At 47.4% G+C, this 22,176-nt stretch overlaps 6 protein-coding genes and 4 non-coding genes; 5 read left to right on the top strand and 5 right to left on the bottom strand.

Moving 5' to 3' along the window:
- The window catches only part of CNAG_06339 (hypothetical protein), a 3,083-nt gene extending 1,594 nt beyond the window's left edge, over window positions 1-1,489 (top strand). The window contains exons 6-10 of the mRNA XM_012197908.1: window positions 1-22; window positions 74-327; window positions 379-671; window positions 722-1,215; window positions 1,282-1,489. Coding sequence (XP_012053298.1) covers window positions 1-22; window positions 74-327; window positions 379-671; window positions 722-1,215; window positions 1,282-1,312 — 1,094 coding nt within the window. The 3' untranslated portion in view covers window positions 1,313-1,489.
- On the bottom strand, window positions 1,274-1,802 carry CNAG_13119. Its single transcript, XR_001046395.1, has one exon. It is a non-coding gene; the product is annotated as a hypothetical RNA (non-coding RNA).
- Window positions 1,803-2,294: 492 nt separating this feature from the next.
- CNAG_06338 (ABC transporter PMR5) lies at window positions 2,295-8,077 on the top strand. Its single transcript, XM_012198032.1, has 18 exons — window positions 2,295-2,872; window positions 2,936-3,171; window positions 3,230-3,432; window positions 3,493-3,677; window positions 3,726-3,812; window positions 3,865-3,929; window positions 3,984-4,360; window positions 4,415-4,858; window positions 4,914-5,192; window positions 5,255-5,499; window positions 5,554-5,634; window positions 5,688-6,006; window positions 6,061-6,379; window positions 6,432-6,667; window positions 6,722-7,186; window positions 7,239-7,309; window positions 7,364-7,689; window positions 7,743-8,077. The coding sequence occupies exons 1-18, from the start codon at window positions 2,585-2,587 to the stop codon at window positions 7,777-7,779; spliced, it is 4,263 nt and encodes a 1,420-aa protein (XP_012053422.1). The 5' UTR covers window positions 2,295-2,584; the 3' UTR covers window positions 7,780-8,077.
- CNAG_13118 lies at window positions 8,035-9,499 on the bottom strand. The gene is made up of 2 exons (XR_001046394.1): window positions 8,509-9,499; window positions 8,035-8,442 (listed from the first exon to the last, which is right to left on the bottom strand). It is a non-coding gene; the product is annotated as a hypothetical RNA (non-coding RNA).
- Window positions 9,500-9,632: 133 nt separating this feature from the next.
- On the top strand, window positions 9,633-13,110 carry CNAG_06337 (hypothetical protein). XM_012198031.1 has 5 exons: window positions 9,633-11,394; window positions 11,446-12,020; window positions 12,072-12,202; window positions 12,247-12,673; window positions 12,736-13,110. Exons 1-4 carry the CDS (start codon window positions 11,064-11,066, stop codon window positions 12,554-12,556), a joined length of 1,347 nt encoding a protein of 448 aa, XP_012053421.1. The 5' UTR covers window positions 9,633-11,063; the 3' UTR covers window positions 12,557-12,673; window positions 12,736-13,110.
- CNAG_13117 lies at window positions 9,687-12,178 on the bottom strand. Its single transcript, XR_001046393.1, has 2 exons — window positions 11,492-12,178; window positions 9,687-11,428 (listed from the first exon to the last, which is right to left on the bottom strand). It is a non-coding gene; the product is annotated as a hypothetical RNA (non-coding RNA).
- Window positions 12,244-12,951, bottom strand: CNAG_13116. Its single transcript, XR_001046392.1, has one exon. It is a non-coding gene; the product is annotated as a hypothetical RNA (non-coding RNA).
- Window positions 13,111-13,452: 342 nt separating the features above from the next.
- Window positions 13,453-16,140, top strand: CNAG_06336 (glucan 1,3-beta-glucosidase). XM_012197907.1 has 12 exons: window positions 13,453-13,682; window positions 13,990-14,024; window positions 14,072-14,590; window positions 14,643-14,699; window positions 14,753-14,775; window positions 14,828-14,922; window positions 14,978-15,066; window positions 15,116-15,345; window positions 15,401-15,609; window positions 15,667-15,721; window positions 15,776-15,805; window positions 15,867-16,140. The coding sequence occupies exons 1-12, from the start codon at window positions 13,619-13,621 to the stop codon at window positions 15,949-15,951; spliced, it is 1,491 nt and encodes a 496-aa protein (XP_012053297.1). The 5' UTR covers window positions 13,453-13,618; the 3' UTR covers window positions 15,952-16,140.
- Window positions 16,141-16,412: 272 nt separating this feature from the next.
- Window positions 16,413-19,775, top strand: CNAG_06335 (centromeric protein E). XM_012198030.1 has 12 exons: window positions 16,413-16,994; window positions 17,050-17,183; window positions 17,240-17,308; window positions 17,358-17,761; window positions 17,812-17,911; window positions 17,961-18,030; window positions 18,082-18,171; window positions 18,220-18,484; window positions 18,537-18,638; window positions 18,696-18,915; window positions 18,969-19,144; window positions 19,197-19,775. Exons 1-12 carry the CDS (start codon window positions 16,543-16,545, stop codon window positions 19,569-19,571), a joined length of 2,457 nt encoding a protein of 818 aa, XP_012053420.1. The 5' UTR covers window positions 16,413-16,542; the 3' UTR covers window positions 19,572-19,775.
- CNAG_06334 (hypothetical protein) lies at window positions 19,715-22,159 on the bottom strand. XM_012198029.1 has 3 exons: window positions 21,791-22,159; window positions 21,212-21,718; window positions 19,715-21,143 (listed from the first exon to the last, which is right to left on the bottom strand). Exons 1-3 carry the CDS (start codon window positions 21,803-21,805, stop codon window positions 19,866-19,868), a joined length of 1,800 nt encoding a protein of 599 aa, XP_012053419.1. The 5' UTR covers window positions 21,806-22,159; the 3' UTR covers window positions 19,715-19,865.
- Window positions 22,160-22,176: the final 17 nt, after the last annotated feature.

The raw sequence follows: 22,176 nt of genomic DNA, 5'->3' as shown, positions 1-22,176 counted from the left end.
ATCTGGTCATAGCCGATTATCAGTGTGTCATAATTCAGAAATCCATCTATAGACGAAGCTAATTTTTATGTAGTCTCGCAATTAATCATTCCCTTCCAAAGATGATCACAGACGATGTGGAAGATCCTGCTGACTGGGTCGCTGAACATTCACATCTACCGACCCCCGGCGACTCCTCGTTCGGACCGTTCATTACCTTCAGTAGAATGAGTAGGCTTTATGCCGATAGTCTTGGGGCGATGAATGGTGATCCTTCAAATATGAGAATGTTGAATTGGATGGATCTGGAGTGGACAAGATGGAGAGGGCGCTGGCTGAAGGATAATGGTGAGTAATGAGCCCTAAGTTCATCGAGTGCATGCTGACTGGGTCAAACAGAGAGATACGGCTTCGTTCAGTTCCAAATATCGACGTTTCATCTCTGTGACGCCTTCTTCCGATTCCACGTCTGCGAGTACCGATTATTATTTGTCGCAAGATACGAGTCGCAAGGACAGATCTTGGACATTAGCGAGCCTTCACCGTTGTCAATGGCTTTCACAGAATGCGCCGATGCAGCAATGGGAATTGGGGAGGTTGTGCTGAATGATTTGGTACCTTATGGGTATCTGGCTTACTGTTTCAACCTGACCTGGCCAGCATTGGCTATCAGTGCTATCTGGCTGGCCAAAGTACGCCTGTCCCTTTACTTTTCGTTAGTTTTCAGCTGATGGTATTACAGAATATCGAACCTATGAATGGCGCAGACCGAGCTCGTGTCATTCGTCTGCTATCCGACCTTCAATTTGCAATGGAAAAGGCGTCATGTTCTAGCGATGACATGGCTGCTTATACACATCGACTCCTCAAACATCTACTCGGCGGCATCTCTCCCGAATGGCAACTTGCATCCTTCATGACAAAACCATATCCCCATCCCACAAATCAAAATTCAGGCCAAACCTATCGTCAAAATATCCCGAACACTTCTGTGTTTACTCAGAATACCAACAACACCGCCAGCAGTGGACCCCTTAACTGGGCACCTTCAAGTGCCCAAGAACTCATCCAAAGCTACCTCTGGAGCCAAGAGCCTCATCATTACTTCCTGGTCCCCCCTATTGACCCTGCACCGGCGCAATCTTCTGCTGGAGAACAACCGGATATGAGTCAGGTTTCGGGTGTTATGTCAGGGGAATTCCAAGATCTTTTCCCGGCTAATGACGACAGTTTCTGGTACGCTTCGTTATTACCTGTTCGTTGGTTTATCAATATGCTAATGTGCGACGTTCTGACATGCAGGAAACATCTTTTCCCTTCTGGAAGTACGTAATATAATGTTAAATGTTAAATATTAGAACGATCCGCTATCGATGTTGTACAGTGCGCTAGGAAATACCGCCGAGCTCTTCATTCATGGGAGTTGTACTATACAAGTATTAGAATAATTTTCCTCCGCATATGATGCGAATTGTGAAGAACATGCACTTTGAAACTTTAGTTTTGGACATCACCATCATCGCTGGCTCTCATCCAAAGTTGGACAAATATGGTCTGCGGCGATCATTCACAGCAATAACTTTCTAAATGAGATCCACGGCAGTTACGACATGGACGGGCGGACTCTCAGATAACAATGACAGGGATCTGTTGTAATGATGATAAGGAAAAGGAGCTGTAGCCATGAATAACTAAGCCCCTGCGTCAATTGATCAAGGTAGGTGAAGTCCGAGCGAGGAGGATGCCGTCGGGTGGTTTCAAGAATTGGCCAAGCCCGTATCGTAAGTCTGTTATCACAGCAGGCTCAGAGCATTGGAAGTAGGGAAATCAGCGGTTAACAAGGGCTTCACAATTGGGAAATTGCTTCTCGTTGTTGCTGCTGCGCAATGATCATAATTTTCTTTTGATCTTCCTTCTTTTTTGCAAAAAGAAGACAAATTTTCATTTCCTCTTTCGTGCCATTTTGCGGCCGGCAATGGCCAGCGATTCCAGTAATTATGACTAAGATTTGCACATCCCGCTTCTGACAGTGGGCTCTACTGATAGGAAAACAACAGTTCAGGCCGCTTCTTAGGCCTTTATCGGGAGTCCTGTATTTTACCTCACACTACTTATCCTGGAGTATGCGGGGTTAAGCTGATAATCCATTGGAAATGTCATGACATCAGAATATTCAACAGTCTTTAATATGCGGCGGACATTTAGACCAAAAAAAATCCGCCGCTAAAGTGATGGCCGGGGGGGAGGCCCGACCTTGGCCACATGAATGCCCTTTTGCCTGCGGCTCAAAAGATCTCTCGTTCGTTGGACGTCTACCGAAATGCAGCCTCCAATTCCTAATCGTCGGCCTACAATCTTTAGCTGCGGCTAGCAAATTTATGTTGCCGCCAATAGTAAATGGCCCCCTGAGCGGTTATTTACATACCAGCCAATGGTCGCGGCGTCGACACAATCATATGCGGTTGCGGCCCTTTCTTCTTTCGAAAGCGCATTCTCGGCTTAATCGATGACTAGATGAATAAGCGGCGAAAAATCGCAATGATGGTGATATGGAGAGGTATATCTACTCAAACATCGTGGCCTGCTGCCCCCCAATTCAACGAACATGTCCTCCCCATACAGCGAAGATCCTGGAGCAGTTACTGTTGTCCAGTCGCCGGCCTCATCGTCTCACACCTTTGAAAACGAGTTGACCAACCCATACCAGCAAGCAAAACACGATAAAACTGAGGATGTTCCAAATAGTCACGTCAAGATCTTTGATCAACCTGGAAGTATTCCATTACCAAATGCAGGCTACCACTGCTTGGGTGTCGTTTGGGAAGATGTTACAGTTCACGGTGCTGGTGGAAGTAAAAAGTTTGTGGAGTCACTCGACATCTCAGTCTTCAAGGTAAATTCTACTTGTCTACATATATGGGCATCAGTCGCTGTGACATTGACATACTCTGCTTAGTTCTTCGACTTCTACTCCTTCATGAAGAAGATCTTCCAAATCACTACTGGTCCCACAAGGCCTCTCATCCGCAATTTCTCTGGTGTCGTCGAGGAAGGAGAAGTCTTATTAGTACTAGGCCGCCCCGGTGCTGGGTGCTCCACCTTGATGCGCGCCCTCGCAAACGTCAATGAGCCATTCGTCAAGATCGAGGGCGACATATCTTACTCTACCATTCCTGCACACGAGGCTAAGAAGTGAGTCTTGACCACAATCTATCGCTTTTCTACTGGCTTGCTAATAATTAGTACTTAGGTATTTTGATGGCGAAATTATTTTCAACTCCGAGGAAGATGAACATCAGCCTCTACTTACAGTCGAGGAAACAATCAAAGCCGCCCTGCATCTGAAGGAACCTCGCAAGAAGAAAGACAAGGGCAGGCGCCCTGAGTATGTCGAGAGCCTTTTCACTCGCATATTAGATACCTTCGGTATGCCCCACACCAGGAAGACCAAAGGTAAATCAAGCTTATCTCGCTCATTCCAATTTTTGAATTAGTTCACTAACTCTGTCACAGTCGGCAACCAGTTTGTCCGCGGTGTTTCTGGAGGTGAAAGGAAGCGAGTCTCTTTGGCAGAAGTTCTCACTACCAACGCTGCTGTGACTTGCTGGGATAATCCCATTCGAGGTCTGGACTCTGCCGTCGCTCTTCACTTCTACAAGGTCTTGCGAGAACTCTCCAAATCTTTGGGAATGGTCAACGTCAGTATTCTCTATCAACTGATAACGAAGCTAACGTATGTCATCCAGATTATCTCCACATATCAGACTGCTCAGGACGCATGGAAATGTGTAGATCGCGTTGTTGTCATCTACGAAGGCAGACAGATTTTCTCTGTAGGCAAGATCTCGCTCTCAAGTACATGTTTAACTAACCAGTAGTTTACAGGGTAGAGCCAGCCAAGCACAAGCCTATTTTGAGAACATGGGCTGGTATAAAAAATCTCGTCAGACGTGAGCTTAAATGCTACCTCGACATTATCCCATTATGACTGACTTACGTCTTAGTACCCCTGATTTCTTGACTGCTGTAACATCACCCAACGAACGACAAGTGAGGGAAGGCTTCGAAGGCAAGGTCCCCCAGACACCCGATGAATTTGAGCGCTACTTCTTGGATAGCCAAGAGTACAAGGAGTTGCAGCAAGATATCCAAAATTATAAGCAGCGACATGCCGAAGCGGGCCACGCGGACGAGTTCCGTCACGCTGTCAAATCTTCCAAGCACCCTGGTGCTGGAAAAGCCACCGCATATCGAGTTAACTTTGCTCAACAGGTCGTTATCTTGTGTGTTCGCCAACTCCAGCTCACTCGTAGTGATATGGTCAGTTTCGTCTATCGTATCGGTTCCAACATTTTACAAGCTGTCTTGGTCGGTGCTGTCTGTAGGCCGTACTCTTACTCCTCTCATGTGAAAGTTTGTTGACTTTGATGATCAGGCTACAAGCCCCCAAACAATTCTGCCGGTTCTTTCGCTATTGCTGGTGCTCTCTTCTTCTGTATCCTGTACTACACTATCTTCGCCCTTGGTGAAGTCCCTGCCACTGTCAATTCTCGTCCTCTTCTCAAGAAGCACAGGGCTCTTGGTTTCTATCATCCTGCTGCGCACACTTTGGCTCAGATTATCTGTGATATCCCAGTCTACGTCTTGCAAACTCTCATTTTCTCTGCAATATTCTATTTCATGGTCGGCCTCACTGTCGGAGCAAAGTACTTCTTTACCTTCTGGTTCGTCATCTTCACGATGTACGAGACCATATCGGTTATGTACCGAATGATTGGTTCATGGACTCCTAACCTGTCCGTCGCCATTCGGTACGGTTGTCTTGCTCTCGCCGTTGTCTTATCGGCTTCGGGATTTGCCCTTCCTCCTCTCAGACAACGTGAGTATCTTCAACCGCCTTCTATTGAAATTCTCTAACCAAGGTGTTCTCATAGTGAGATGGAGTTCATGGTTACGAAGAGCCACTCCTTGTGCTTGGGCGTTCGAAGCGCTTATTGCGAACGAGTTCCGAGCAAGAGTTTTGTCATGCGACGTATTCGACCTTATCCCATACGGCGAAGGCTACGATGACATCGCCTATCAAGTATGCTCCATTCAAGGTGCCCAGCCTGGGACTATGACCGTTCCTGGCATGGACTACATTGAATTTGTCTACGGCTATCAGACCAGTCACATCTGGAGGAATGTTGGTATCTTGTGGGCTTTCTTTGTTGGTATGTTTATAATTTTCCCCAAAATTGCTATCCACCGGCCTAATCATAGCTATCCTTTATAGTTTACGTTATCATGATTGTTCTCGGTTCTTCTCTGCTTATTCGAGAAAGCCCCGACTCCTCTCAGAAGATCTATAAGCGTGGTCCCAAAGCCACGTCAATGGACACCGAGGGAAAGGGGGAAGCAGAAAAGGAAGCTGCGGAGAAGCTTAATGATACGATCGGTAACGGAGGTCAAGTTCCAGTCTATACTTTCGAGGGTGTCCGCTACACCGTTCAGGTCGCCGGTAAAGACAAAACTCTCCTCGTGAACACCTTTTGACATCCGTTTTTGATTTCACGGCTGATTTTTAATTTTCAGAATGGTGTCAATGGTTTCGTCAAAGGTGGATCACTTACCGCCCTGATGGGTGCTTCTGGAGCGGGCAAGACCACTCTCTTGGTAAGATCAAATCGAAAATGATGCTGTTCACGTGCTGACATCCTTTTATGTAGGATACTATCTCTCTTCGTAAGACGACCGGCAAAGTGGAAGGCAAGATGACTATCGATGGCAAGCCTCTGGACGCATCCTTCTCCCGTCAAACCGGTTTCGCCATGCAAGCCGATATCCACGAACCTATGTCCACAGTCCGTGAATGCCTCCAGTTCTCCGCCTTGCTTCGACAAAGCAACGACCGCACCCGAGAGGAACGATTGGAATTCGCCGAAAGTATCATCAAATTGCTGGAGTTGGAAGACATTGCGGATGCTTTGATTGGGGCGCCTGGTGAAGATGGTCTGGGTGTGGAGGAGCGCAAGCGTGTTACCATCGGTGAGTATACCACTGCATGTCCAGGAGTGAGAACTAAACGTATCCGTCTTATAGGTGTTGAACTTGCTGCGGACCCTGAATTCCTGCTGTTCTTGGATGAACCTACCTCCGGTCTTGACTCTCAAGCTTCTTACGAAATCGTGCGATTCCTCAAGCGCATTGCCGCGTCTGGTCTCGCTGTCCTTTGTACCATTCACCAGCCTTCCGGTGACCTTTTCGAGATGTTTGATTCTGTGGTTCTTCTTGCTCCCGGTGGGCATACTGTCTACGTTGGAGAGACTGGTGAGAATGCCGAGACTGTTGTCAAGTACTTTGGAGACCGAGGAGCCTACTGCCCTCCTGAGGCCAACCCTGCGGAGTTCATCTTGGGAACGTAAGCGTCCTTTATTCCTTGTATTTGAACCATCACTCATCAAAATCTTTAGCGTCGCCCCTGTTGGTGGTACTGCCATTGATTGGCCTGGTCTGTGGAAGGAAAGCAACGAGGCTGCTGAGATCCAGCACAAGATAAATGAGTTCACGTCTCGCAACAACTTAGCTGTCGATCCCGAGAAGGCTGTTGCAGAGACTCATAAGAAGAATGGCAGTGATGCTTATGCGTCATCTTTTACGACTCAATGCAAGGAACTTATTATTAGAAACTTCAGGGCTCAATGGCGAGGTAGGTGGTCATTACTTCATGTGTGCAAACATACATTAACCATTCCTACCACAGATGGCTCTTTCTGGACAACTCAGCTTGCCATCCTTATTTTCTTTGGTCTCTTTGTCGGTTTCTACTGGTTCAAGATTGATCACACTCCCAACAACATGTCTGCCTCCTCTATGGGTGTCCTCGTCGTCATCCAGGCGTTGCCTGGTATCGCTATGGATATCGGTATCAACTACTTGGCAAAGTTGGACATGTTCCTTGCACGAGAGAGATTGGGCATTTACTCTTGGCAGGCTCTCGTGACCTCCCTTCTCATCGTATCTATCCCTGTGCTCTTTGTCGGCTGGAATTTGCTATTCTTCTGCTTCTACTGGACGATCGACTTGGTCGGTACTCGAGCAGATGGTGTTCTAATATGGCTCTGTTTTCTCAGTTGCGCCATTTTGAACGGTACTTTCGGAGTCTTGCTTGGTGCTGTTTCCCCCAACAGACTGTCTTTGCCTTACATTCTGTCTTTGGTTTGGAATTGTGAGCCAGCATTTCATTTCCTGAAAAGGATCAAAGCTTACCTTATTCGTAGTGCTCAACTGTCTGTCCTGGGCCTTGGTCTTCTACTCTGGTCTTCCTTCCCCATTCCACTACTTCTTCAGTGTAAGTCCAATATGTCTGATTTGATGATCCCAGTCACTGATTCTCTGACCGTAGTGGCTGTCGCCTCTTCGATACCTTTATGGCTCGATGATGACCGCCTCCTTGGGCGATCTCACGCTCAATTGTATCGAGGATGACCTCATCACCTTCTACCCACCTCCGGATCAGACCTGTTACGAATATGCTGCCAACTACCTCGCGACTACCTCTGGTTATCTCGTCGATGGCAACTCTACCACCAGTTGCCAATATTGCCCTAGTAGTACGGGGTACGATTACATTCAGGAGATGGGCTACTCTCTCGGTACTAAGTGGAGAGACTGGGCTATCACCATCATTTGGTGTTTGTCAAACATTTTGTTCTGCTACGTATTCACTTGGTGAGTCTCGATTAACACTGAGCAAGTCCTCACCGTTAACATGTTCTGAATAGGTTGGTCAAGATCAGGCCATTGTACAAGAAGAGCTAAGCGTTTCCCGTCCGATTATAAGTATGTTAATGGGCTTTTTTTCCTTTTGATTGTTTTTACGCACAGTTCCTTTATTTTATTATAGATCGTCTGCAGATTATGACTTGCGAAACATTCTTGACGCATGAGTTCACGCCAAAATTCCATCTTCTTTGTGTTGGCTTTAAGAGACTAACCGTATTAATGGGACCTTCTACATGAGGATTTAGTGTGTTTGGTTGGTTAAAAACCAAAACGAATGCATCGGAGACCCATAATCGCGCGAGGAACATCATGCATAGAGACATTCGCTCCACAAGGCCATTGAGACATACGCGTCGGCGACAAAAAGGAGCCCGAACTACGAGAAACGAAACGGAAGAAGAGGCTAGAAGAGAACAGTAAATGAAGCAAAATAGTGACAAAAGTAAGGTAAATCAGAACAGACGCAAAAGAAGAGAGTAGCCGCGATGTGGATAAAGTAAATAGTAACAGGGAAGGGATGGTGGGTAACTACAGAAAGGCAAGTCGATAGTTTAGAAATATAACTGACAAGGATGGAATGAAATGAATTCAGACGAAGTTGATGACGAGGATGAAGGTGAGGATGAGGAGGAGGGAAACTAAGCACCAAGGCAGGCTGTTGAACGATAGACAGGGGACAGGCACACAACTGCACGGAACCTGCAATAACTCCAGCTAACGCTTTAGCCACCCATAATCCCAAAAAAATAGCAGACGGATCGATACCTAATCCAATTTCACCGCGTCATTCTATATGACGAGAACCGTCACGAGTGTCCATATCCATTTTCGCGAGCGCATTGTGGAGGGCCACTATAGATTTGCTTTTCCTAATTCTGCCGGACGAAGGCTCGGACAATCAAACACGTAGTGCTTGCAGCACCGTTTGAAGGCCTCGGAAAAAGACATACCATCGGGAGAAAAGTAATTTATGATATATGGAGCGTAATCAAAGTCATAACACGTGTTAAGAGATACATACGTACTGCCGAGACGGCGAATGAGGGTGGGAACACAGAGGATGAAATACCGCAGTGTCGTCAAGTGTGTCATGACTCTATGCTCGCGGAATACTTGATTGACGATCGCTGAGAACGGAAAATCTTTGTGTCGGCCACAACTTTGGGATTTTGCAGGTCGTTGTGAGATCTCATCCCCTCTATTCCCGGGGTGACCAGACTAGAACGTCGCTGAAACCGAATAACAATTGGTCGTTGTACATCTGTCGGGCAGCGAGCAGGAGGAACATGTGGAATGTTCTTTGGTAGCAGTTTGAATAACTGTCTCCGCAACTGCTCGGCGAGAAGGGGTGAGATATTTTTTTCTTGAAAGGAATGTGAAATGAGTTGCTGCAGAGAACTGGACCCTTGGTGCGAGATGTATTTTGTGGGGCGCTGAGATAGATGTGGAGAACGGAGAACTATCCAGCCTGCTCCAAATGAAGATGACCAAGATCGAGAAGGAGAGAGAACATAAGGAAGAAGGTAGACGATTTTGAATCGTGGGACGTACCCGCGAATGAGTGCCACAATCACCTCGTCGAGTTCACCGCCGCCACATCCTTGTTTTAAATGTCGAACGTGTTGCGTCAGCCGTCCATGGTAGTACCAAGTAAGCTCATTGTATAAAAGAGCTGCTATCGCTTGCCGACTTATAAACATGTATCTTTACATATCGATGCTCTGATGGAGTTATCGCGGCCAGGTCTCCATTTCTGAGACTCCTGACGAGGAATGAGATAATGAAAAGAAAGGATAGAATAATGATGCGTGATGGCTGCGTAAGGTCCGCCCGTAGGTCATCAGTTTCCGTCCCACGTCATCACTTCTATGTTCATAACAAAACAATCCCGTTTGATAGCTGATCATCGATCGATGGCAAAGTGAGTCTGAAGTTAGTACATCACATCAACATCTCCATCAAAATGGCACCATCAGAACACGCTTTAGTATGGTATCAAAAAGAATGTGGTCCCCAGCACCAGCCACCACCTCATCAGCTTCAGCCAATCTGTCTTTAGCGCATGCCACACAGCGCATCCTGTTATCTCTTGATGGTGGGCAAAGTGCACAAAGAGATGGGATCAAATTCTACGCTATGGGTTTCATCATTCATTTAAATCTCCCACCAGCACTAACAAAATCAGCATCAGTTAGTACGCCTGATTAATTACGCCCTCCCGAAATTAATCAGCAACCGTGCCGACTCCGTTACTGCTGCTCGACAGCACCTAAATGCGGACTCAAGTCAGAATACGCTACAATCTCACAAATCGATGACCTAACGCTGACTTGAAGCGTCCAACATTTGAAGTCAAGCTTCAAGCGAGCGCGTATCCCGACACCAGCGATGCATGGTGGTTGAGTACACAACTGTCCCACAATTACAGATGTTTTACTTTTCTGAAACTTGTGGCACCCCGTAGAAATGAACCCATCCTTTGCCGCGCGTTTTCAGATGTCACGGAACGGTCATCCTCCAAATGCCGCGTCTGACTGACGTCTTGGTCTCGCCGTGCCAAATGTCTTGGGTGTAGCCCATTAACGCCCACAGCGCAACACGACCCGATCCAGTCGTACACAAAAAGTTAGAAAACCTATGGATATGGAACGTGTCAATAGGCACAAAGAGTAATCACCACTTCATTCCTGATCTCTCCTATAATTAATCATCCCATCTCGGAGAGTTGAGAGATCTTGTCCGGTGACATGGAGAGGGAAGGGAGGTTTGAAGCGGTGGTGACACACCCCCAGAGCATAGGGCTGCTCTTAGCGCGCGTAGTGCCAGCGACGGATGCAAGTCTGCCTATGTGACAAGGTCCGTGTTTCATTGATGGGCGGATGGTGATGGAGAGAGCGTCTGCTGTCCGTTTGCGAGCTAGGAACTGAACAAGTTACAGGTCACAACCGTGCCGCCCGGGGACTGTGCCAAGCTCCGCTCAGCGGGTACTGTTCACAGGTGTTTGTCTCAGACGGAGAAAATGAGTGCCTGGGAGTGGAAGCTGAACCGAATAAGAAAGGGGGCGGGTGATGTGGGGATCTTGATTCTGGTACTGGTGGTGAATCATGGATCGAGCAAAAGTTGAAGAGATGAGCCAGGAATATATATGACGAGACAGGCGTAGTCTAGGTGCCGGCACTTCTTCTTTTCCATCACTTATCGCTACTGAAAATCCTCACCGCTTGTTTGGTTAGTTTATTAGCCCTCCTTTCCATCTTTGAAAATCTTGCACTCCTCGCCTCGTATTGTTTCACCCAACTCTTACCACAGTTGCTTACAACATGTCCTTACCTCCCCTGGCAGCAGTACCAGTCCTCCCCCAGGAGCAGCCGTTCGCCTCAACGTCAGCAAGAGAACAAGACGACACGTGGTTGAAACCATTGTGGGAGTACTCTTTCCCTCCTATGGCTGATGATGAGCAGCTAGACAAAGAGAGGCCCAGACAAGCCTCTCAGCAAGCGCAGACGAGTTCTCCGGGGCCTTCGTCTGTGGGCAATGTATCGCCTCGCACTAAGTCAACCAGTGGATCGACATTCAAAAAAAGACGCAAGTCAAAAGATGCTCCTGCCCGCGAAGGAGAGAGAAGTAACCGAAGACGAGGAGAGAATAAAGGTAAGTCTCTGTCATGCCGGCGTGGGGCATATCGCTGAAGATAATAAGCAGAGAAAAGAATTATGGAGAGATGCCGCGGTGCGCCATCGTGGCTTACCGGCAAGACCAACACTATTCACCCTCCGCCTTCAAGCAGCTTCACCGGTTTACCTACTTCTATCATCTACCCATCTCAGATTCCTATCCCACCCTCTTCCCACTGGGTCACAAACCCTTTATTCCCTGTGCAACCGGCGTATAATCAGGTTGGCTTGTGCGCCAGAAGAGGTTCTATGCCTCCTTCCTTCATTCAGTCTTCAGCAGGCGTTAATGGGCCTGTGGAGAGTTACGGCACAGGTATGACGAGAACACAGTCGTGGGGTGGGCCTCATACGCCTATAAGTAGTGCCTTGACCACTGCAGATCACTATTCGGGGGTCGGGATGAATGACGACATAACTAGAAGAAGGGCAAGCGAGCCTTACACCTCCATGTCGGGTGGTACTCCGTTAACGTTCAAGTCTAACTGCCATATCAACTCGTCACAGGCATCCATAGGTCTCTTGGACACTCAGAGTATGGGTAAAAGTAGAGAAACCAGCGGGGACGGAAGTGTTGGCGGCGATTGGCCGGGGGGAAATTCAGCGGTGAGTGTATTGTCAGATGCCGTGAAATCAAAGTCCTGAAGTTCTCTTCAGGTGCGGGCGAATAGTATGGGTAGAAGTAACCCCCTTCCGACAGTCACGGAGACCCAACAGCTCAGTAGCTCATACCCAGCATGGCTTCTTATGAATACGGATCCTGCAAATAGTCAAGATGGTTTGGTTCAGTATGTATAAACCTTGGAAGAGGGCGGATGCTAATAACGTACAGTTCTTTTGGTCCTCTTACTCCATCATCCATTCAGACCGACCTTCTAACCTTCACGCCCATCACTTCCTATCTTCCTCCACCGAGTACCTCCTTTAACCCTGCTCCGACATACATGACCGGACCCATGAACATCGATCTGTATTCCTCAGAGTTCTCTTCCGGGCATTGCTTCTCTCATTGGCAGCCTGATCCTACGCCGTCAATCCATATCTACAAGGTGGACGAATGCGAATCTTATCCCCTATTTCAATGGTATGGACGGACCTGCGCACCCTCAGACAGATCCTGCACACCAGCATCAAGTTTTTAGCTATGGTAGGGTGGAGGTCTCAGGCAGTAGATTGGGCGATGGCGTAGAGGCGGAGAAGCTGGCGGAGCGCGACTACTGTAATAGAGAAAAAAGGAGTAGTTGTCGAGGGTTAAAAAAGTGAATTATCTTGGTGGTCGCTTAGATTATCCTGGAACTGCGAGCTGATGACGGGCTTGTAGACTGGAACTGTAAACTATGACTAGTTTCGGGATTCTGTAAGGCCAAGTTCAACCTTCACTGAGCTCTCAGGATGAACAGGTAGTGAGGTGGAGGTGGCAGTGGAGATTTCGTGACCTCAAAAGTAGCTGGGAGGCGTTTTCCCGAAACTTCTCCGAGAACGGGGGGTGGAGAGAAAAGATTATAATAGTTAAGAAAAGACCAACGAGAGAACTGAAGCTTGATAACTGACGGATGGTGTTGTACATTTGTACAGTATGGCGTGTAGGATAGTACTACACTCTCTGTTCTCTACTTTGAAACTATCTCTGATGCTACTATACACGGCAGTTTAAAGCGTACTTTTATAATCATGCAGTTCCTCTTTTTCAGTCGGAACGGGTGCCTTGGACGTGGTTTCCTGAGTGAATGAGGTGACATCGGATGGACGACGCGACTGTCTTTGGGTGGGTGATGCTCGGACTTTTTGCCACCCTGAAAAGTCCTCGGTTTACACAAAAGGGGCTGTGCCGTCGGTCGACGTATCTATTAGCAAAACATAGCTATACTTGGCAACTGCTTTTTGCCGCTCGGAAAATCTTCTCATGTCTCTGCAATTATTGCTATTCAGAAGCAACCATGCATAGGGGTATACAGAGCTTGTAGGGTGCAATAAGCAGACGGTGACGGTGCAAAACCGATGCGGCAGGGCAAATATGCATACCAAATGCGGCACATTCCCGTGATCCAGTGGTCAGCCCTCAGCCTCATTTGCCGATTCAGATCCAACTGAACACAAATTAACTCATCCATATCTCTCGTCCTATAATCTTTTTAGCCCTTCCACTGGGCATAATCCTTCTTGACAAATACTACTGACTTGACTTCTTGAGCTGGCAAAAGGACATGGCACAACAACAGAGGTATACTCCGGTACCCAGCATGGGACCTGGTGGGAACAGTTTCATCGGTAGGTTTTGACTTATCATGTTTCATCATCCAGATCACTTTGAAAATGAGAGATGGAGGTCGACGTGTATACGTTGAGACGCAAAGAAAGCGTGACCAGCTTTTGGTGTGTAACGCCCATTTTTTTTTCTTGGTCCTTGGGCGTCTTCTCTTGGTATCGGGTGTATCGCCTTTACAACCCGCGTACCACACACCAAAAACCGAAGCTGTATATAGTTGGATATACTATGCTCTTCCCGCTTATAAAATCTTGATTGCGTCCTTTGTCGCTCACTTCTTGCCGCTCGTTATTCCACCTGCCATGACAGGATACGACGACCTTGGTGACTCTCGTTATCCAACAGTAAGTTCTTATTATTTCGACTATGGTCAAAGCTAATCCAAATTTAGCCTCAACGTCTATCTATGCCCATCTCCCCCCCTCGTACATCCTCTCTTAACTCGGGGAGACTTTCTAACTCAAATTACGCCGATCCTTACGCCACCCCGGACACAAGTGACACGACTATGCCGCCCATGACACAAGTTTCTCAGCCGTCTGCTACTTTCCAGAAAGGCTATGCTAACCCTTCTGCCCATTTACCCATCCCTTCCGAAAACTACTACCCCGTCTCCAATGAACCCACAACCTCTTTTGAGGATGTTGCGGCTCAGCAGAAGGCAAGGTCAAGGAAGAGATGGTTCATTATTGGGGGTATCATTTTGGCTGTAGCTGCCGTCGTCGGTATCGTTGTTGGAGTCGTTGTCAGCCAAGTCAACAAGAACGATGACGACAATAATAGCAATAGGAGCTCGAACAGCACTTCATCCAGCGGCAATGGTACATTAACTATCGGAAGCGACCCTAGTACATTTGAGAAAGATAGTCGACTTCATCAAGTATTTTGGGGTTTCGCTTACACTCCGAACGTAAGTGGTCACCTTTTTTGTTAGAAATGCATATCGCTAACGGCAATATTAGGATGTCCAATTGCCCGACTGCGGTGCGACGCAAAATAATATCACTAGAGATATTCAGGTCCGTTAATATTACAAGTAGTATAGCACAGAGCTAATCAAAGCTCATTACAGCTTCTGTCGCAACTTACCACTAGGTATGTCAGGGTAATCTATCATTTTCTATAAGCTGCGTTAATATCGTAACAGGCTGCGTTTGTACGGTGCCAATTGTAATCAAACGGCTTTAGTGATGCAAGCTATCCAAGACACAAAGGTTAACATGACCATTTGGCCTGCCATTTGTAAGCTTCTAATGAAGCATTATGAAACTTGAAAAGAAGCTTATGGATTCCATAGATATCGATTCTAATGAGGAAGCTTACAAGAACCAGTTGGAAGCTATTGTCGACGCTCTCCAAACCTACGGCGTCGACATGGTAGAAGGAGTGAGTAAACTGCAACAGGTATTTATCGTGATTGCTGATGACGAACAAGATTACTGTGGGTAATGAATATATCCTCAACACTGCCGGTAGTGATTCCACCACGTCCTCGGCATATAAATCGGCTCTTGCAACTATTGCCGATAAGATTACCGAAGTCAACAGCACTATCCAGGCTTTAGGACTGAGCAAAAACCTACCCATTGGTACTTCTGATGCGGGGTCAGTCATGAGCAAATCGCTAGGTGAAAGTGTTGACTTTTTCATGGCCAACGTTCATCCGTGAGTCCTAAGCGCGATATAAGCATCAAAAGCAAACCAAGCTGACATTCGGTAGATGGTTTGGCTCTCTTGCTATCGATGATGCTGCCACATGGACGTATGAGTTTTTCCAAGAATTCGATGTCGAAGTCGCTGCAGAAGCCTCTAACAATCCCACGACGTATATCGCCGAGACTGGCTGGCCTACAAACAGTTCGGACTCGACCGAGTCTAATGATGGCGCGGGCAGCCCTCAAGGTGATGCTAGCGTAGCAAACCTTCAAAGTAAGTCGGGCTTTAGGTAATGGATGGTTCGGATCAGGAGCTGACTATGGACGGTAGCTTTCCTTGATACTTTCATTTGTCAGGCGAATGCCAATGGTACCCAATACTTTTAGTAAGTTTATTACTAACAGTTCGGGGCAAAACCAATGCTGATGGGATTCACAAGTTTCGAGGCATTTGACGAACCTTGGAAAGAGTGAGTATTCTCTTCTCATCCGATACAATGACATAAACAGCAGGCTGATATCGACTATTAGGATCTATGGTGGCGTTGAACCTTGGTGGGGACTGTTCGACTTTGATAGAGAATTGAAGAATATTACAATTCCAACTTGTAATTGATTGTGCTGAAGAGGGTGACAAAGGCTGGGTGGCCGGGCAACGAAGGCAGCAATGACAAATGTTTTCATATTTCACTGGCTTTTGATTCAATGGACAATTTGAATGTATCGTAGGAATTGATCATGTATATTTCGTTTGCAATGTTTACGAGACTTTTGAACCCCAATGCACCGCACTTTGAAAACACGATGATTCTTTCAATCGTTCGCAGGCTTGCAATGGCTAGTGAATGTTGCGTAAGGGGTGCACGCAGATCGAGACTGCCGAAGATTTGTGCCAAAGATCTGGAGATACTGTTTTTGTTTTCCCTTCTTTTTTGACATCACTTCTTCGGTGCCTTCGCCAACGCTGTCGCCTTCATCACCAAGGACGATGGCATGATGTTCGTTTTGTTCAAATTCATTATCGAAACCTCAATCAGCACTTAGGAAGTCAAAGAGTGCGAGTCCTTGATTATGTAATCAGATGTGGCATCAAATGCAGTGTACGAGTAAGCAGAGATGCGCGACTAACTTCAGTGAACGACACAAACAGTGGATCAAAATCACCAACTCTTCTTGAATTCGCATTTCTCTCCAATAACTGACTATAATGGATCCTCACAGCAGATTTAGGGGACCGCAAGCGACTCCCAAGTCCCTGTCTAGAGCCAGGGCCATTTTTGGCCCCAAAACACCTTCTACAACCAGCAAACCATACCCTCTTAGCTCCCACAACTCTAACACCCACGATATTCTTCCTCTTCCTCAAGGCCTTTCTCCCAAGGATGGGCAAAGCTCAGTGAAAGTCAAGATCAAGAGCTCCACTACACCAGAAGCCAGGTCAAGGGTACTTGTGAAGCCTCTCGGTGCGAGATTGCCTGGTGCGGGTTCTGGGACGACTCCATCAATCAAGCTGGTGACCAAACAACCGGAACGCAAAGAGCCGGAACCTTTTGTGGATGATTGGATGAGTGCGCCTATGGACGCCGATTCTATAAGCCCATCATATGATAATTATGAGGAGGATCTTGCAGAGACTGAGGCCGTACAGGTGTCCATCCGGTACGTGCTAGGGCTCAATTGTCACCGGTCGAATGGCTACTGATATCTCTCGCAGAGTACGACCCCCAAATTCTATGGAGTTGAGGATGGATTCCAGATGTGTATGGACAATGCCAGAGCATGATCAACATGCTCTCAAGTTGGCAAAAGGGACCGAGGGTAGTCGAGAGGACCGTGATTGGTTGTTTGGTGAGTTGTGTGGCCCGCTCATCCATACTCTTTTCCAAATTGACGAATAAATCAAGACCGAATACTTCCGCCCCATTGCGATAATGCCAAGACGTATGGAACCTCAGCAAGGACACATGTTAGATGTAGGTTGGCATTCATGTCCGTAACACGACTGACGCATGAATGTTTTAGCTGCTATGGAGGGTTACAACGCGGTCATTTTCGCCTACGGTCAGACAGCCTCCGGTAAAACACACACCCTTACTGGGTCTTCATCTGAGCCCGGTATCATTCCTCTAGCCATTTCTGACCTTTTTGCCCAAATCCGCTCCACTCCCGATAGAGAATACCTCCTCCGAGCATCTTACATCGAACTTTACAACGAGACTATCTTCGATCTTCTCCACCCCAGCCACGGCCACGAGCTCCATTTGAGTGAGACTAAGAAAGGAGTTACCATCAATGGGTTGACAGAGGCAGCTGTGAGAACTGAAGATGAGGTGCGAAGGCTATTAAGGTCGGGCGAGGAGAAGAGAAGAGTGGGTGCTACGGACTGGAACTCGAGGAGTTCGCGAAGTCATTGCGTCTTCCGAATTGTACGTCTTCTCTGATCATCCGCATAGAACAAGCTGATAGAGGAACACAGACAATTGAGTCTCGTGCCAGGAGCTTGAATGGGGATGAGGCTCCAAAAACGCCTGGACGAAATGACAAAACTACTCGAATCAGTACATTGTCCATCATCGGTACGTGGTTGGAACCGTCAAAAAGTGCAAAGACTGACCGAAGGCCCAGATTTGGCTGGTTCGGAAAAACATACTTCTTCCAAGGAGAGAAATGCTGAGGGTAGACATATCAACCAGTCGTAAGTACTAAAATTGGCTATACCTGGAGATTCTTCTCACGTCTGAACTAGTCTTTTGACCCTCAAGCTGGTCATCTCGAAATTAGCGGACTTGGCCTCCAAGCGAAACGTTACTCACGTTCCCTACAGGGATAGCAAACTGTAAGCTTTATAGCAGCTTCACAGTTCCAATATTGACTTCCTATACAGCACACGATTACTTCAAAACTCATTATCTGGTGATGCCCTCATTTCCGTCATCTGTACTGTGTCCCCTTCGGCTCTCAACCTTGCAGAATCCATTTCGACTCTGGCGTTTGCCCAGGGCCTCAAACGAGTTGTTCTCAAAGCTCAGAAGAAGGAGATTGTGGATCCTCACGCTTTGATTCAGCAGTACCAGAATGAGATTGCCGAGCTCAAGGCTCAGCTGAGGGCCAAGGAGGCTGGTGGGGAAACAATTGGATCCAAGAGCGAAGTGAGTAACCTAATGTAGATTCCAAAGGTCTTTAAGCTAACAAAGTGAGCAGAAGGAAAAGAACGAAGCGATGGAAAAAAGATTAAACGAGCTGAGGAGTATGATCTTAACCTCTGTAAACGTCAAATCACCCAATCCTGGAGATCAGGCCTACGTGAGTCGTGATGCTTTTCTGACCCACTGTCTCGTCAAGCTAATATGGTCCTGAAAGATGCCCCCCCCAAGTCCCGCTAAGATGAAGTACCCCAAGCTTGATTACGACCGATCAACCGCCGAACTACAAGAAGAGCTTCATGCCGAACAACTCTGTCGAGCCGAATTGGAAGATGAAGTTGCTCGTCTCCGTGCAGAACTAGCTACCAGACCATTAGAACCTAATGCGCAGATCATCCAACTGAGGAATGAAAATAGCGAGCTAAAGCTCATTGCTGGTGAGTGAATTACTCTGGAAACTGACTGCAACCAATTGTTGAATATGGTTTAGATGACTACGAGCGACATCTTCGAGAACCATCTCGAAAGGTTCGTGAAGACGTAGAGAAGGAGTATATTAGCAAAATGAAGACTTTAGAAAATCAACTGGATAGCAAGAAGATTTGGGCGAACAGGTTGGACGAGAACGTCAGGTTTTTGACGGCCGAGAACAAACAGTTGCAAGCGGTGGGTTGATTCACTAGTTGCTTGTCAAACATCTGCTCATTTGATCTTCTAGCGATGCGCCGATGCGGAAGCCAAGGTCTTTCAGATCATTGAATGGATCAACACTGCACTAGCACCAGCCGACGCCCAAGCTCAATCACCACTCGAGCTTTCCACAAATTCCAGCCAACCCTTGGGTTCACTCGTTGTATCCAATGATGATTTTGCACCTGCCCCTTCTAATCAAGTCAAAAGCACGCTCACCCTCTCCGCATCCAAGATGCGAGCGACTTTCAGTCAAATGGATCTGGCGGATTTCAATAACAAATTTGGGAGCTTGACGATGAATGGGCGAGGAAAGGGTGCAAGTGGATTGGGAAGCGACATGGTGAGGGAGGAAAGTCATTTCGATTTGGCGGAGGTGGCGAGTGACGACGAGATGTTTTGAAGGGAAAAACCGCGACCGATTTTCGTTGATAGTTTTGTATGAAGGGATCTTCGTTTGGGCGGCATAGGCTGTGTAGTATCAATCTATCTTCTTTTTCCTTGCCATTCATATAGTGTGCACTTTGTATGATATGATGCAACCATGCCACTACTGCCATATTTTGACATATCCTCGTCTTTTATTTCATTCATGATAGTATTGCATGCAATAAACGACACAACAACAATGGTTTTGAACGCCAGTCTGGCGCGACGTGACTATGTCTTTCAAATAGATGATATTCGAAAGGCGATGCTAATACAACCTCGGCGAACTATACTCTGCCGCATACCGCCGAATTCTCAATCTCTCCTCTTCCTCTTCTCGCAACTTCCGTTCTTCTTTTCTTGCCCACTCTTCATCCAACCTCTCCTGCTCACTCATTTCCCTCTTTCCCTGCCCGAAGACTTGTTCTTGAGGTTGACGCCCACTCGAATCACCCTCCACAGGTCCCCCAGCGGCATGAGAATAACAGCTGTACATTATCATATTTGAATACGAATACGGACAGGGCAGGACGGGTACGCGGATTGGGATGGGACGGTATCGTTCGTACACGGGAAGAGCGGGTGCTTCGGTGAGGATGTATCGCTGGACGGGGTGGGGGGATGGTGGAGGTTGAATATGGTTTGGAGGAGTTTGGTGATAATAATGGTGTTGAGGTTGTGGTTGGAATTGAGGTTGGGGCTGGGGTCGGGGCTGGGACTGGGATGGAAGGGTAGATATTCGGTGCCGTGGTTGTGGAGGGGATGATGCTGAACTCAAAGGAGAGGCTATCGTCCTTGATGGTGGAGAAGTCGACCGAGAGCGAGAGCTTTTTGATGGGCTATTGTTGTCTTTAGGTATCATGGGAAGGGAGGATTGGATGAGCCACGGACTTTCGGGGAGGTACAGTGCGTCGTCATCTTGTATGTGTCCAGTACCTCCATCTTCCGGATCCGAGTCTGCACCCATGTCGGAACCAGAGTCGGATGATTCGTGTGACTGGGATACGAAAACACTGTGATGAATGGAAGAGTAGTTTGGGCGACGGCGGTTGGAGGAGGACGAGGAGGAGGAAGAAGAGGATGCTATTGACTCGACATCGTCTTGATCATCATGGTCGGATTCGTAAGGTAAATCTTCGCCTTCGCTCTCCGAGCTGTGGGCAGTGAAAAGACAGGAAGCAAAACCAGAGAGTTGCGCTGTTCTTTGATGTCGTACGTCTTCTCTGACATTGTTACCCTCTTCTTCTTCTTCCTTTTCCTCGTCCGAACCGCCCAAATTCAACCCGCTGGATCTGACAAAAAGACCAGTTGACAATCCCAGCGCTCCCTCCACCTCCGCATGTTCCTTATCCTCATCCTCATTCTCATTTTGACCTCCCTTCTCCGCTAAAGGCATGTCATGGCCCAAACTGGAGTCTGAATCGTAAGACGTTGCCGGCGAAAGACACAGCGATGACGTTGAAGGAGAGGTTGTTTCGGAACCATGAATGGACTTCTGTTTGGACAGTTTAGAAGGAATAGTAAAATTTGATTTGGGAGTGAGTTCCTATCAGATTGCGATCAGCTTAGTCCGTTCTGCCAAAAGTATAGCAGGGTTAAAGAGCTTAAACTCACCTCATCGACTGGCTTTCCCCCATTTCCAACGGAAACCTTCTCGCCTTCTCCAGATCCAATGTGGTGTGCTGTACTCCCATTCATCGTCCCCATGCTTCGAGCTCCTTCACCTCCAGAATTTCTATGTCGCATGATGAGATCAAAGGCGTTCACGTAAGCCCGATTAAGCGGGTTGAGCGGATTATTATTATTATTACTATCGATAAGGGAAGAATTTGATGAAGGACGAGGGGTGGCGACATCAGGCGCAACGGACTCTTTTACAGTCGACTGACGCTTGACCAAGGATGGATGGTTGAAAAAGTGGATTATCGGGGCCGGCACAGATCTCGAAACCTCCTGTTCGAGCGCAAGGGCGTTCGACTCTGCTGCGCTGGTTGATCCACCACCCAAGTTTTCCTTATCACTATTGTTGATGAGCCCAAAACCTGTGGCTGCAGGCAAACATGGCGTTCTCTGTCTATCAATGCAATTTGCGTTATTATATGCGTCCAAAGGGACGTGAATCTGTGTACCTTTTGTCAATGTCCTATGCGGATACGGGTGGGGCGGCAATCCGGGATGAAGGGGATGACTTACTTTTATAGAGCCCATACTTTTGTAGAGTATCCGGCCTGCAGGTGTGCAAGTACCGGATATAGGAGTGCGGACGTCGCTGTACTGGGGTGTACGCGGTATCCGCTGGCGCAGAGAATGCTCTTTGGAGAAAGAAAAAGTGAACTCGTGAATGGTCTCCCGCCTGGAAGACTCGAAGAACAAAACGCCTCCACTTTGCCCAACTCGACTAGTGATTTCACCGGAGATACCCGGCCCGGAATACGGACTCGACTCGAAACCTGCGGATAACCGGGCGTTTAAAAAAGCTGAGATTGCTGGAAATTGCGTGAGGGGAGGGGAAAAATGTGTTTGTTAATTGTTGATTGCAAGGTTATACGAGATGGGAACATGGTAATGCATCCAAGACT

Source organism: Cryptococcus neoformans, chromosome 13 (assembly GCF_000149245.1).
Source record: "Cryptococcus neoformans var. grubii H99 chromosome 13, complete sequence".
NCBI classification, from domain to species: domain Eukaryota; kingdom Fungi; phylum Basidiomycota; class Tremellomycetes; order Tremellales; family Cryptococcaceae; genus Cryptococcus; species Cryptococcus neoformans.
The sequence above is the reverse complement of the archived record's forward strand: the minus strand, read 5'-3'. Positions and strand labels throughout refer to the sequence as shown.

Coding starts and splice junctions, on each gene's coding strand:
- CNAG_06338 (XM_012198032.1), top strand. CDS start 2,585: ATGTCCTCCCCATACAGCGAAGATCCTGGAGCAGTTACTGTTGTCCAG. Junction 3,433..3,492: donor CCACACCAGGAAGACCAAAG/GTAAATCAAGCT, acceptor ACTCTGTCACAG/TCGGCAACCAGTTTGTCCGC. Junction 3,930..3,983: donor TATAAAAAATCTCGTCAGAC/GTGAGCTTAAAT, acceptor CTTACGTCTTAG/TACCCCTGATTTCTTGACTG.
- CNAG_06337 (XM_012198031.1), top strand. CDS start 11,064: ATGTCCTTACCTCCCCTGGCAGCAGTACCAGTCCTCCCCCAGGAGCAG. Junction 11,395..11,445: donor AAGACGAGGAGAGAATAAAG/GTAAGTCTCTGT, acceptor GATAATAAGCAG/AGAAAAGAATTATGGAGAGA. Junction 12,203..12,246: donor AGTCAAGATGGTTTGGTTCA/GTATGTATAAAC, acceptor AATAACGTACAG/TTCTTTTGGTCCTCTTACTC.
- CNAG_06336 (XM_012197907.1), top strand. CDS start 13,619: ATGGCACAACAACAGAGGTATACTCCGGTACCCAGCATGGGACCTGGT. Junction 13,683..13,989: donor TGGTGGGAACAGTTTCATCG/GTAGGTTTTGAC, acceptor CTGCCATGACAG/GATACGACGACCTTGGTGAC. Junction 15,722..15,775: donor AATGGTACCCAATACTTTTA/GTAAGTTTATTA, acceptor GGGATTCACAAG/TTTCGAGGCATTTGACGAAC.
- CNAG_06335 (XM_012198030.1), top strand. CDS start 16,543: ATGGATCCTCACAGCAGATTTAGGGGACCGCAAGCGACTCCCAAGTCC. Junction 17,184..17,239: donor GGACCGTGATTGGTTGTTTG/GTGAGTTGTGTG, acceptor GAATAAATCAAG/ACCGAATACTTCCGCCCCAT. Junction 17,762..17,811: donor GTCATTGCGTCTTCCGAATT/GTACGTCTTCTC, acceptor AGAGGAACACAG/ACAATTGAGTCTCGTGCCAG.
- CNAG_06334 (XM_012198029.1), bottom strand. Junction 21,144..21,211: donor GGGGAAAGCCAGTCGATGAG/GTGAGTTTAAGC, acceptor GCAATCTGATAG/GAACTCACTCCCAAATCAAA.